The 14,821-nt window shown below is 43.0% G+C and overlaps 1 protein-coding gene across 3 annotated transcripts in view; it reads left to right on the forward strand.

The window, feature by feature from the left end:
• The window catches only part of Clybl (citrate lyase beta like), a 213,966-nt gene that overhangs the window by 172,157 nt on the left and 26,988 nt on the right, over positions 1 to 14,821 (forward strand). For all 3 annotated transcript variants that reach the window (XM_029541642.1, XM_021203610.2, XM_029541643.1), the window contains exons 3-4: positions 9,241 to 9,429; positions 13,880 to 13,981. In XM_029541642.1, the coding sequence (XP_029397502.1) occupies positions 9,241 to 9,429; positions 13,880 to 13,981 (291 nt within the window). The remainder of the gene's footprint in view (positions 1 to 9,240; positions 9,430 to 13,879; positions 13,982 to 14,821) is intronic.

Raw genomic sequence — 14,821 nt, forward strand, 5'->3', positions numbered from 1 at the left:
ACTACCTGTCTGGTTAGTCCCAAAGGACAGCCCTCTGTGGTAACCAGACCACAGTTATCAAAGCCTCCCCCTTCTTTAAAAAAAAAAAAAAAATGCAGTGGTTATAGAGAGACGATTCAGCGGGTAAAGGGACTTTGCCATCAAGCCTGATGACCTGAGTTGGATCCCTGGAATCCTCGAGAACCAGTTCTTGTAGGTTGTCCTCTGACCTCCACATGTGGGCTGTGTCACACTGGAACTCGACCATTCCACACACAAAATAGATAAATGTATTTTTTTTTAATAAGTGAAATATTTTTTGGCAGAGCTGGGGCGTACCCAATCGGTACCTTGCTTGCCTTAGTGTGTGTGAACTGCCTAAACAGGTTAAGTTCTGCCAGGACTCTAGAAGTAGATTAACAGGATCAGGGGTTCAAGGACATCCTTGGCTGCATGACCCTGCATAGGGAGTTGGAAACTAGCCTGGACTGCTGAAATGCTTATCTTAAAAAATAAAGGATACCATTGTCATTCCCCATTTTCCTTCCCCTTCCCTCCCCCTCCCCTCTCTTCTCCCCCTCTTTCCCCCCCTCCTCTTCCTCTCTCCCTCCCCTCTTTCCCTCCTTTTAGGTTTTTAGAGACAGGGTTTCTCTGTGTAGCCCTGGCTTTCCTGGAACTCACTAGGCCAGGCTGGCTTCGAACTTAGAGATCCACCTTCCTCTTCCTCTGCCTGGCTGTGAGGAAGACAAATGAATACCCTAACAGATTTTAATTATCTACATTTGGTACTCTGCTTTGGGAAGACGGGGAGTCAAGGGCTTGCTTTGGCAACTCATTGAAATGAGGCTTAGCCTGGTTTGCTTGGTGATAACCCTCCTTTTGCCAAGCCTCCAGGTGACTTTCCTTCTTCCGCTACATTGCTGTGGCGTCCACTGTGGACTGATGATACCTTAGATATTGCTGAAGCAGCACAAGGACAGGAATTTCTGACCCCAGTGTCACTGTCTGTTCATAACTCAACATGAATGGACAGCCTGGGAGAGATGTGGCCCAGCAGGTCTCCAAGTCTGGGTGATGAATAGAGAAACATGTCTTTTTTACAAAGAAGTAAGCTAGAGTTTAATGTAAAATTTATTCTTGGCCTGGCAAGATGGCTCAGTAGGTAAAGACACTTGCACAAACCTGGCAACCTCAGTTCAACCCCCAGAACCTACCTAAAGGTGCAGGGGAGAAAAACTCCCATCTTCACTCTGTGGAGTATGTGGCAGCCCATCATGCAGTCACACAATACAATAAGTATATTTTTAAATTTTGGTTTGTTTGTGCTGTGCTGTGCTGGAACACACTCTATAGACCAGGTTGGCCTTGAACTCAGAGATCCACCTGCCTCTGCCTCCCAAGTGCTGAGACTAAAGGGAAGTGCCACTACTGCTCAGTTTTGCCCCCCCCCAACACATTAAAAAACAAAAACAAGCAAAAAACAAAAAGTAACTCAAATTGGCAAGAAACTTGTGTAGCTGAGGATGACCTTGAACTTCTTGATCCTCCCTGTCTCCTGACAGCTGCTATTACCAGTGAGCCCCACCACACCCAGGTTGTGTGGGTCAGGATCAAAACCAGGTCCTCAAGCATGCTAGGCAAACACTAGGCGCCCAGTCCCAACAACTGGTTCTTGATGTTCACATGAAGAGGAAACTTTTGATCTCTTTTCCACAATGTAGCTAGAGGAAGTTACCTGACAGAATATGTTGCCAGCATCATTTACAACTGTTCAGGCAGGGCACAGGTGATGCGCCTGTTATCTCCAGCATGTCTGGACCCTCAGTAAGCCTGCCTCATTAAATTATGAACCGATCACTCTTGATTTACCATTCAAAAGAATGAAAGCGCTGGGACCCTGCCCCGAACGGTGATCCACGGCACCTGCAGCAAATGGCACGCGTTTCCCTTCTCATAATGAAGAAAGGTAGGTGCGGGGCCTTTGATGACAGTGCTCCCTTTTGCTTGTTTACTTTGATTCTCCCACGCAGACTGCGACCCAGCAGGAGGGCTTTTAAACCAAAACAGTTAATTACCTCCTCTAACCCAGAGAAGTCGTGAAATATAAATACTGAGAGAGAGAGGGCAGCTTGGCTCCAGCTGTACTTTGTATCAGTTGGGGAAGAGAGACACCTTCTCAGTCCTCTGGGGGCAGGGTGGAGGGAGACCAATTAGAGGGTGTGCTCAGTGAGGTGGCTGGCCACCCACTCTGCTGTGTCAGTGGGATGGACCAGGAGTCCCCAAAATGGAACCCCACGTGCAAACGCATGTTCTGAAGATAAATAGGAGTCACTCTGAGCCTAGAGGCCCTCCCAAAGGAAGAAGCCTCAGTGTGGATGGGACTGAACAAGGACCTGACCAAAGTCAACTCCAAATGTAATCATGGGTGCAGGGCATCTGGTCCAGAGGGACTTTAGGGTGTACCTGTGAATTCACGTCCTGTCCTCTCTTCGGCCTTCTTTCCATTGGAGCACAGCATTAATTCTCATTGCTAAGACACTGCCTTTCAGAGACTCTTGTTTTTCTGTCCACCCCCTGGCATTAAGCAGGGCTCTCACCTCTGGCTTTATATTTACTAGCCATCCACTTTGTGTGTGAGTGGGCTGTGTGTGTGTGAGAAAGGGAGAGAGGAAGAGGGAGAAGAGAGAGGGGGAGAGAGGAAGATAGAGGGGGGAGGAGAGAGGGAGGAGAGGGGGGAGAGAAGGGAGAGAGAAGAGAGGAAGAGAAGGGGAGGAGAAAGAGAGAGAGAGAGAGAGAGAGAGAGAGAGAGAGAGAGAGAGAGAGAGAATATGAATGAGAATGCACACATGCACAACACACATTACCTATATGGAACAGCTTTTAGGAGTCAGTTTTCTCCTTCCACCATGGGTTCTAGGGATCATCAGGCTTGTATGTGGCAAGTGCCTGTATTCTCACAGCTGTCCCATCTGTCCATCTGGGCTCTTTCCTGGGGGCTGTCTGTTCCTTTTGCTGCTACTACTAGAATTCTTAGTTTTCAGAGGCTCCAGCCCCAGTCCAGGCCTCCCTTGCCCCTCCTTAGGCCCTGTGGGGAGTGTCACTCCTGCCTATGGGTAGTAGGTTCTGTTCTACTGACTAAATTGTTACTTCCAGTCCTATGAACCTGTTATTACTCGCCATATACTGCCGAGATGGGAATATTGAATTGGCGTAGCCACTTGGAGAACCAGCTCAAAAGGCTGAGCATATAAGTTACCATGTGACCTAGGAGGCCCGCTTTCTTCTCAGTACAAAGATAGAAATGGATGTGACTATTATACAAAGGAGGGACTCATAAATGTTAGAGCATGTTCCACAACAGCCCCAAAGTAGTGGCCAACCTAGATGTCCATCAGATGATGTAAATATAATGTGCCAGCCAGGCAGTGGTGGTGCATGCTTTTAATCCCAGCACTTGGGAGGCAGAGGCAGGCGGATTTCTGAGTTTGAGTCCAGCCTGGTCTACAGAGTGAGTTCCAGGACAGCCAGGGATATACAGAGAAGCCCTGTCTTGAAAAACAAAAAACAAAAACAACCCAAACCAACAACAAAAAAGTGTGTGTATATATATATATATATATATATATATATATATATATATATATATATATATGGCTCAGAGCCATTTTTCCTTTAGAAATATTCTAAACTTTTTTTTACTTATTTGTGATGGTGTGCGTGCTGGAGCGTACCTGGCTTGTGCAGAGGTCAAAGGACAACTTACACGAGCCAGTTCTCTTTTTCTGTAGTGACATTTAGAATCTGACTGAGGTCCTCAAGCTTGGACCCAAGGACCTTGACCCTCAGAGCCCCTCTTGCTGGCTGCCTTAGAAATGTTTTTAATTGCTTAGAGCCTGTGAAATAAATTGTTGTCATAGAGTTTTGGATGCCATCGTTGTCTTTTATATGTTGTGTTTGCCGCCTGTAGAGTCAATTCAGTCTTTGGCATGAGAAATTCCAAGCACATACTGTAAGCTTCCTGAGCCTTCTCAGTCCTTGAAATGAAATGAAAGATGGTTTGTAATATTTTTGCTATAAGCCTTTATTTTAATGTATCATTCGAGATAAACACACAAAAAACAAAACAAAACAAAACAAACCTCTCCTGCATCTAAATCTGTGGCTTCAGAGCAGGTAAGGACGACATGGGGAATCTTGCAGGATGTATCAGGCATGAGACTTTAAGACAGTTAATACAGAGAATGTCATCGAGGCAAGCCTTTTTATCCTTCCTTTTCCTTTCAGGAAACAAACCAAGACTTCTTTTCCACAACAACAAAAACCAATGAACTAGAAATTCATATGACCCAAGTATATCCTGTGCGTATTTGAAAATGTCAGAACAAAACTCATTTTTATTTTGTACAATTAATGACCTTTTAAAAGTCAACACTGTCTCTTGTCTAATGAAACACACTACCAATTTGCAAGAATCAGGGAACATGGTTTTCAATTCTGTTACTACCTCCCTTTGAGTGATCCCTGTAATGATAAATCCTGTGCATTTATGAAGAAGTGCAATGTGGTCTCCATGTGATGATTTTTGTGTCACAGGCATTTCTGATTTTTATCATAAACATCTAAAAAGCAGATGAAAAATTAGGTCTTTAAATGGAAGAGTTTACTCCAAGTCTTTTGTTTTTTGTTTTGTTTTGATTTAACCTAATTTGACCTGGACAATTTTAGCTTAAAGATGCTGATATCAGGACCTTATAGTCAAAACCTGGCAGAGGCCATCCCTGTGACATCACTTGACCAATGAGATGGGTTAAGATGAGCCAATCTAGAAAAGGAAGAGGCTAGAACATAAGGAAGGGTTTGAAACACAAGGCATGGCATTTGTCTTTATGGAATGAAAATATTAATTTTATATAAGTTTTTAATTATAAATGCTACACATCTCCCCTGGGTCTAAAATGTCCTTCCTATTTCTTAATTATCAGATCTCAGCCTCTGATGGAGGCAAGCTTTCCCCTGGTCCCGTAAAGTGTGTACTTTAACGTTCAGTTTTGGGAAGGGAGAAGGAGGGGGTCTGGGGGCTAGGAGGTGAGGGAGGAGGTGTTAATTCAGATGTTAGGGAACTGTGATGATGCTGTTATTTAAGGCACTTATTTGAGTGTGTTTATACTTTGTGGTTCTATAAATAAGCCAGAGGGGGCTCCTGGTTGTCTAGATGCTTCTTGAATCCTGTGCCCTGTCTGTCTCATCCTATCCGACAGTAGAATTGATGCCCCTCTAATCCCTGGAAGTTTGGGGCTAATGAACTGACTGCTGAGCGGCCGCCACGGAGCTTGGTCCCAAACTATACTGTACTTCACACTCGATTTATTCTCCAGATGGCGAGACTGTGCCGCCCCGCCGCGAGGGACCACCCCTTCCACTGGAGTGTAAAAGTGGACGGATGTTGTTTTCTTTGCAGATCTCATCGTTCTGAGCTAGAAACTATCGAGGATGATTAGTTATTAGCTTTAATGGGTGCCAATTGAACCAACCGCACGCAGATTTTCTCCCTTAATATTGGAGGCTGCAGGTCTTGGGGATGGTTGATTTATCTGCTTTCCTACGTCAGCGGAGCATGTCTCCTCCCCAGGTGACAGGAATCCAGGCTCTGAAATCATAGCACGCCTTGGTTCCTGGCCCAGACATGGTCACATAATACTGTGGCTTATGGATGAGGACAGTTTTATTAGCCTCTGGTCCACTGCACCAAGTAGCCCGTGGCACGGAATATCGACCGGTCGCAGGAACTTTGGGAAGATTCTGGTCCCAAAGATTCTGGTCTGTATCATTTCGTTAGTGATACAGTTCCCCCCCTCAGCCAAATGAGACCAACCTTCCCCTAAAACATTCTTTCTTTCCCCCACAAAGCTCATTCCTTTTTGCTTTAGGCAAGTTGCTCTAAAGAACCCACTCAGAGAGCCTGCCAGGCACCTGCAGACCTCTGCTTAATCCACCTAAAGATGGAGATGGAGGGAGGAGGATCTCCAGAGATCCAGGGGAGGCATGGAGGAAGGCAAAGGATTGATGGAGATTCGAGAGATGGTAGGGAGAAGCCAGGCAAACAGAGCTCAGGACGGCTTTCTCCTCACAACTGGGTGGACCAGGCTAACAGAAGACACAGCACTAATTGTTCTTAGAAGCTGTCTTTCCCTCAACCCAACAGATGGCATGGGTGTGTTTACTAGCACAGTGACATATTTCACCATTAAAAAAAAAAATCCACACACTTGTTGGCTGATGTAAATTTAGTAAGGTTGTTGGATATTTTGGGATACATACCAGAGGGATCCATTCTTCATTGATGTAAATTGTAGCAAGCAACAACCTGTTAACAAGAGTTTGGGGTGTCAATATACCTCAGACACAAGCCTCCATTTTTGGAAAGGTATAGGGTGATGCCAGGAGAGAGATCCCTGTTTATTCTGTGCCAAAACAATAAAACGAAACAAAAATCAAAACAAAACAAAAACAAAAACCAAGAAAAGGAAGAATACAATGCTGAATTCTCAGGGCTCATTATTATAACTCGTTACTGACTAACCAGATTATGTGCAGAGACTGGAATTAGGTGCTTCTCTTGCAGCCAGTTGCAAAGATTGAGTTTTACCCAGTGAACAGGAATGTGTGGAAACCATGGTAATCTGACCTCAGAAGAAAATCACAAGCAGGTTTAGAGCATGAGCTCTGTACACAGTGTCCTTCAAATCCAAAGGAAACGGCCGATCAGCTTAGTGCTGAGTGAGACACAGTTTAAGAAGTTGCCAGGAACTCTGCATCATCAAACACACATGCTCGGTGGACACTTGTTGGTCTTCCTTCAACAAGGGTCTTGCAACGTAGACCAGGCTGGTCTGAAACTGGACACCATCCTCCTCCCTTAGCCTCCTGAGTGCACTCTCATACTCAGCATGGCTGTATGACCATTTGACTTGTTCCCCCCTGTTCAGAGTTTCAAGTCTGCAAGGCTGACTTACTGTAGAGTGTGAACTCACAAGTTGGAGTGTTTACAAACCCAAGCTATCCAGAGTTCATAGCTGTCCAAGCTGTGTGCAACGTGACCTGATTCTTAGGTTCTCTGAGGCTGTGTACTAGTAAAAGCAGAGGAATCCCAACTGCTACTGTAGACAGCCTTGAAACCTTGCTTATTCCTGTGCTTGGTTATCGGTACGTTCCCATTAGCTTCTTCAGCAATGGTACATAGCAGAGTACCTAAGTGGGATCTGCACTATGGAATAACCAAGCTGGGTAAGGGTGGGTGCTGGAGAGATGGCTTATACACTTCTCTTGCAAAGGGCTTGTGTTTGGTTCCCCACACCTCATCAAATGTGACTCACAATCATCTATGACTCCAGCTTCAGAGGAGTCTGATGCCTCTGACCCCTTATGGCATCCGCCCTGATGTATGCATACTTCCCACAACACACATACACACTATGAAAACAGATTTTAAGAATTTAAAAATGGAAAGAATAGCATCATGAGGACTTAAGCCACAGTTGAGGTAATGAGGTTTCTCTTGCTTTTGCCTCTCTTGGCATAATTATTCACAGCCAACACTCTGCACAGAGACATCCTAAAGTCCTTCTGGTCACATTCGCATGTGACCCAATAACTCTAAGCTACCATTTTATCACACTGTGTAGCTCAGACCCCAACTAGAAGCCTTCCTGGTTTCCATTCAGAGGTAGACTTACTTAGTCTGGTTTAAATCAACTGTCCTGGATTGTCTCTGACTGGATGTAGACTTGTGTTGGCTTAAATAATTTGAACTTTTTGTTGTTGTTGTTGTTATTTTAGGTAGGCTCTTACCATGTAACTCTACTAGTATGGAACTCCCTATGACCAGGCTTGCCTCAGCCCTCTGTGTTCTTCATGGCCATGCCTCCTGAATGCTAATGTTCCACCACTTGCAGCAAATGACTCATGGTTATCAGTACTTTTGGGAGCTGTTTTCCTAGATATGTGCTCCTATTCTAATAGCTGTATATTGTTAGAAAATTGATAAATATTTATATATGCACACATACATACACACAAACATGGTGCATCTATATATGTATGTATGTAACTAGTGCCTATAGAAGCCAGCAGAATGTATCACTCCCCTGGAACTTGAGTTACAGACAGTTGTAAGCCACCACATGGATTCGAGGATGTAAATGTGGGTACTCTGCAAGAGTAGTGAGTGGTCTTAACCAGCTCCAAGACTTTTTTTTTTAATGCATTCATCAGTAGTTAGATGCTTTAAAGTTTTATTAGTGTAATAAAAATTCTTCCCAAATTAAACTACCTTTGATAAGTGTTCATTCTGGCAGTGAGAATTTGTTGAGGGCTGTTGGCAAGATGGAAGACTTTATTTTTGAAACTGGAATTGGCAGGAAATAATGGCCCCAAGAGCTTCCTTTCTCTCCACACCAACCCCCACCCCTTAGTGCTCCTCCTTGCCCACCCTTCCACAGTCTTCACCTCAAACTCAAAGCTAATACATAACATATTTGGGCTCACGCAGTTTTTCTTGGGATAATTCAAATGTGACTTTCAGCTTTTCATAACTGCAGCAAAGACTGTCAAATCAAAGAAAACAGTCTATTTGTCAAGTACTTCATAGAGGGATTTCTTGGTGATGTTACTGTTTCCACCTGAATTAGTGGGGGAGTCTCTCACGTGGTCCTGAGCGTCAGACTCCTGTGGGCACCTTCTTAACTGAATGTCAAGACACAACTTGGTCACAAAACAAAATAAAATAAAATTAAAAAGATGATTTTTTTTTTTAAGTGTGATGCCTGGGGAGCAGAAAAGCAAATGCTTAGCTTTCCCCTAACGTGAATATGCTGACAGGTGACATTGCCACAGTCCCGATGGCATGCGGTTTCTAAGACTTATTAAATGAAGAGATGTAATAGACCTGAAACCATGCTTCATCGATAGTTAACGTTCAGTTAATTAGTCATTCTAACCTCTTCAGTTGGAAAGCACACTAATGAGTGACTTACTCTGCCATTCAGAGGTATACCAATATGCATGATGGAACATTCCCCATTGTGTTTCAGTCATTGTAAACAGTGTGCAGAAATCATTCATTTTCAGTATCAGTTTGTGGGCAGAAAATGTGTTGCTCTAATCAAATGTCTATGAGTGTCCTTCGGAACTCTATAAACTGTTCGTTGGGTTTCCTTTAATGGTAAGAATACATTTCGGAGATACATTTCTCAATATTTACAGAATGAAGCTCGATTGAGAATAGCAAAAACTCTTGAAGACTTTGACCTGGGCACAACGGAAAAGTGTGTGAGAATCAACTCTGTGTCTAGTGGTCTGGCTGAAGCCGACCTGGAGACATTTCTACAGGCCAGAGTTCTTCCCTCTAGTCTGATGCTACCAAAGGTAGAAGGCCCTGAAGAAATCCAGTGGGTAAGTAATAGTGCTTCTCTGTGCAGCACAGGCCAGCTCAGGAGTCACCCAGAGAGAGTGTAGACAGCATCCATTTAGAAATGCACACACAGGGCTGAGGAGAGAGCTCATGCATGGATAAAACAGTTGCTTGGCATGTGTCAGGTTCTGGATTCAGTTGGTACCGTGAGAAAAAACGAGAGTCAGGAAGAAAAGAAAATGTGGCTGGTTGTAGCTTGATTTGTAGAGTATGTGCCTAGCATGCACCAGGCCCTGGTTTGATTCCCTAGCATCAAATAAACTGGACGGGGTGGCAAATGCATATAGTGCCAGCATTTAGGAGATAGAGGCACGAAGATCAGAAGTTCAAGGTCATCCTCAGTTACATAGCAAGCATGAGGCTGGTCTGGGCTCCTTGAGACCCTGACTCAAAAAAGAAAAGAAAGAAGAAGGGATTATGAAAAGTGAATGGGAAAAGCCACCATTTCCTCCTCCCTAGAATCTAGGAGTCCCCAACATGTTTCCCAGAACAGCTCTTGTTTGGAAACATCACTTTTGGGTTTGTGGTTTGGTCAGAGCAGTCTCCTCAGTAGCCCTCACAAGTCAGCCCCTGGACACTAACTTTCTGAGCATCTATCCTGCCATTGGAAAGCCAGGGCTTCAACTTGTAAGAGCCATGACGTAGATGGTTCTGGCTGAGGCTCCTCTGAAGCCATCGTAGGCAGTGAGGAGGTCTAGCTGCATATGAAGCTAAGAGCCCGGGGAAGGGAGGAAAAGGTCACTCCTAAGGGCAACTGGAGGAAGAAACAGGAAGCTTTTAACTCGTGGTTTTAATTAGCTCAGATATTATTTCCTGAACAGCTCTCTGGTGCGCCCTTTTTTAAATTACTGTCAGGTGTGTTTTCATTTCATGACAGACTTTTCAGCCAATAAAAGCCTGAAATGTAAAGTGGATGGCATGTCAAATTACTTAAGAAAACTTTGAAATGGGCCCAATTATTCTATGATTGTTTTAATTGTGAGATGGGGAGGGGATGAATAGGGACTTACTATTATTCTGCAAGTCCCTTGAATAAAATGCCATTTTATTATACCACTTGTGGCAGAACCTTTGGGAGTGACTGGACTGAAGGGATGGTGGTGGTGGGGGGTTTCAAAGCACCATTTCATATTATCTTAAAGGTTGTGGATCCTGACAAAGCAGTATGCCAAGGAGCTGCTATACCTAGTAAAACTGCTAACTTAAAAGAGAGAGAGAGAGAGAGAGAGAGAGAGAGAGAGAGAGAGAGAGAGAGAGATTAATTCACTTCACTTTTATTTCATGGGCATTGGTGTTTTGCCTGCCTGTATTTCTGTATGAGGATGTTGGGCCCCCTGCCGTTATAGACGGTTGTGAGCTGCCATGTGGGTGCTGGGAATTGAACCCAGATCCTCTTGAAGAACAGCAAGTACTCCTAACAACCACTAAACCATCTGTCCAGCCCTAGCTGCTCACTTTTTAAATCCACCTGAATATGCTGCATCACCTGCCACTCACTCAGCATTCGAACTGTGGCCAGAGAAAGTTGGAGTGTGCTTGTGATAAGTAGGGTGCACACATGTCTGAGTTTAAAGACTCGATGTTCTTTCCAAGTAGAGAAAGTAAAATGGAGTGTATCTCAAAAATTTTAATATTGATTATTGCAGTAATAATATGTGTACTCTATTAGTTGAATATAAGATGTGAGAGGCCATTATTTCACCCTACTCTTCAATTGTAGCTACTAGAAGGTTGAAAGTTAACGTACATGAAAATGGTAAGGTATTTGTGTTGACAGCTCTGCATTGGGATCCTCTTAAAGACCTTGTGTTTACTTAGAAAAACTGGAGATCTCACCAAACAGCCTTAGCTGTTAGAGCGGACGACTGTCCCGAGGGCTCCAACACCACTCAGATATGTATTAAGTTGATGGAGGATTCTGAAGTCCCTCTTTCTTTGGTTTCATCCTTTATGCCTCTTAACGCACTTGCTTAGGATGGGGGTTATCTCCCCAATTCTGAGCTACAGCTTCGCATCACTGTTTGGAATCCTCGGATGCAAGGGAGACACTGAAGTTGAAACAGGACTTCTAGTTAGTAGAAGTCTCTGGGGCTGTTTATTTTTCCTCTCCGTTTGTATTTATGCGAAGCGTAAAACCTCAAGCCTGACGCACAACTGAAAGATGGGCTTACTTGTTTTCTTTTGTGTGAGAATCGCCCGCTCGCCTTTTGTCGTTAGTGTGGGCTCTTGTCTGACTGGCACGGCTTATTGGGCTGTAACAAGCGTAACTCTGCCTCTTTTGTCGCGGGACAATTCTCCCACAAATCCCAACAGTGCGTATTCTTCCAACACGCTATTGGGTGTGCACTGGAATTGAAAGAATTGCTGAGCCCTGCTACTTCACCTCCTCCCCAGTCTCTTTGTAATTCTCCCCCCTTCTTTTCCTCACGCCCCCCTCCCCAGTCCCCTCCACCTCGATGAAATGAACACTTTACCAGGCCGGAAACATTTAATCGTCTCCTTTTGAAAAAATTAATTGAAACTTCTCCACTAGTTACCTTTTGTGTTAGTACTTAATGCAATTTTTTAAGAAAGAAGGGGATGGGGATGGGGGAGGGGCTAGCATATTTAATTTTTAAATGCCCCTATTGACTATAAAGCAAAAGGCATTGGAGATTTTTGTTCATTAAGAACAGGGGATATCTTGTAAAAGATTTACCTAGTTGTAAACTTTACGAATTTTGCAGTTGTAATGACTATCCCAGAGAATAGTTCAAGTAGCCTTGTAAGTTTTCTTTTTTCCTCCTTCCTTCCTTCCTTTCTTTTTTTTCCTTCTTTTTTAATGAGAAAGGAAAATCAGTAGCTAAGTACTCAACACCCAAGCCACCAATATTTCACTACTCATTTTCAAGTTTAATTGTAACATAAATTACATTTTCTGTTTCACAGCATCTGATACCATACAGGTTGCCCCTGAGCGAGCTTTCAGCCCTCTCCTCACCCTGGCTGTTGTGGTGGGTTATTCTGTTCCCTGAAAGTTACTGAGAGGTGACGGTGACGCCGTCTAAGAGGGAGGGGCGGAGAGCAACGGGAATCATTCTTCATTACTGAAAGCTGTGATTTATTTTAGCCTAATTGTAAAGTTACTGCAAATCGCTCAAAAGCTTTTTAAAGATCCCAGTGATTAGGTATTTTTTAGGGGGGGCAGGCAGGCAAGGAGGGGCAGGTAAAAAGGGAAATAACACCTCTAATCCTGCTTCTGGTAAATAGGCTGCCAGCTTTTAAAATGAGTTTCCTTTCTATTAGTGAGAATATTATGCTAAGCCTTAAGCATTAGTTTTTTTATGTTGCCATAGCAGCCCTATTCCTGCAGGGTTGACCTGTGATGATTACAGTACAAAGCTTATAGGGTCTTGAAGCCCCCTTTGAAGATGAAAAGTCTTTGATGGTTTATATTTATGCAAATCTCTTAGATATGATTTACCCAACTGAGACTGAATGGAGAGATGATTAAAATTCCCTTTTCCTTTGATATCCATTAATGGCTGAATATTCCTTAAATTTAAATGGATAGATATGTTTTCAACTTTATTTACAAAAATATCTTTATTATACCTGTGTTTCTTTCTCTCTCTCTCTTTCTTTCTTTCTTTCTTTTTTTTAATCTTCCCACATCTTATTAGATCTAGATAGACATAATAGATTTACAATTTAGATTGTGGGGCTCCCTCCCCCTTTTTTTGAAACAGGGGTGTGGAGGATCTGCGAGAGCTTTTGTATGTTTCCAGATGATAGATTTTGGAATTTGGGCTACCCCACTGGCAGCACAGAGCTAGCTGTGAACTGGTCTCATGGAAAAAATTGGCAAGCTTTGGTCTTCAAAGAATTAAACTTCCTTTTTAAGGTCTTCCTAGGTAAGCTTAAAAAAAAAATATATGAAGAAAACCTTCCAGAACAAAGGATAGTGGCGCTATAACGGATAATTCGGATCGCACATATGTAAAAGACAGCCAACAGTTGCACATGTGTTGGTGTTGGGTCTGAAACAAAAAACAGAAGGGGCAGGTAGAGAGGTCTGCTTTGTTCTGAGCGCCTGCCATTTGCATTCAGTGGAGGAGAGAGGGTGATAAGTCCTGAGTAAATATGTTTTCCAGGAGAGCATTTAAACTGGGAATCTCTCCTTCCCTTTCACTCTTAGGCCTCAAAGTATTCCTTTCGGAGGGAACCGGATTGTGGTGTTTGAGGTTTCACTGTGATTTGGGGGGACCTTGTTACCTTCAGTTTTCTCTGCTTTCCTTCTTCCTTCCTGCCCCCTCCCCATTCCTTTGTGTGAATGCTGGAGGCTGGGGTAGGGTATTTCCTCAGGTCAGAGGCTTTTCAGCCTTGCTCTGTCTGCGTTTCAGGGGCTGAGCTTCTGTTCTGTCTAATCACCTATGACATCTCTGATTTTAGTTTTCAGACAAATTTTCACTCCACTTAAAAGGCCGAAAACTTGAACAACCAATGAATTTAATCCCCTTTGTGGAGACTGCAATGGGTTTGCTCAATTTTAAGGTAAGGAAGTCATCCCTAGTGTAGTCATGTGAGTTAGTGTTTTACTTTGATTTCCTAAAGAGAACTTCTGGTTGTTTTTTGTTTTTGTTTTTGTTTTTTGTGGTTCTTTTTTTTTTTTTTTTTTAGTTTGAACATCTACTTAAAAAAATTTTTTTAAAGAAAAATTAATAAACCAAGTAAGATATTCAAGTCATTTCTTATCTGTCCTGCTCCAATAACAAGGTTGTCAATATCTTGGAAGACAAAGAAACTAGTTAAAAAAGAAAAAAGAGGTGTTCTCAGTCTCTCCAAACATTTATATGTTCCTGGAGTATGCATAAAAATAAAATCACAAAATAAATGTATGCTTTGAATTAGTACATGCATAGTTTAAGCATATATGGAAATTTTACTTTTCACCTTTATATACTGAGTTTAAATTGCCCTTCCTACCAGTTGTCTTTCCGTCTGCAAATACCCTGGCCTCTCTGGTACTATAATCTGAAATCCCTAGCAGATATGAATATTGTTCATAGTTCATATATATAAATAATCTGTAGCCTCTTGTTTCAGTTTGCCACATTTCAAACATAAAGTGTTTTCTAACACACATTCAAAAAAGATGAGCTGAGAATTGTCTCAGCCACTGTGTGTCTGCATCTAACTACCTGCCTTACCAGATTCATAGCCAGCTCGTTTGTTCCTCTTGGTCTGCAAACCTTTGTATCATTTCCCCAAAATCATGTGTGTCCCTCGTATCACCTGACTTTGAATGGCCGTCTAGCACTCCCTGTACTTCTTCCCGGAAGTTTCTAGCCCTTGGTTGTTTTGTTTTGGTTTTGCATTTTGATTTATTTATTT

This window comes from Mus pahari, chromosome 8 (assembly GCF_900095145.1).
Source record: "Mus pahari chromosome 8, PAHARI_EIJ_v1.1, whole genome shotgun sequence".
Taxonomy (NCBI): domain Eukaryota; kingdom Metazoa; phylum Chordata; class Mammalia; order Rodentia; family Muridae; genus Mus; species Mus pahari.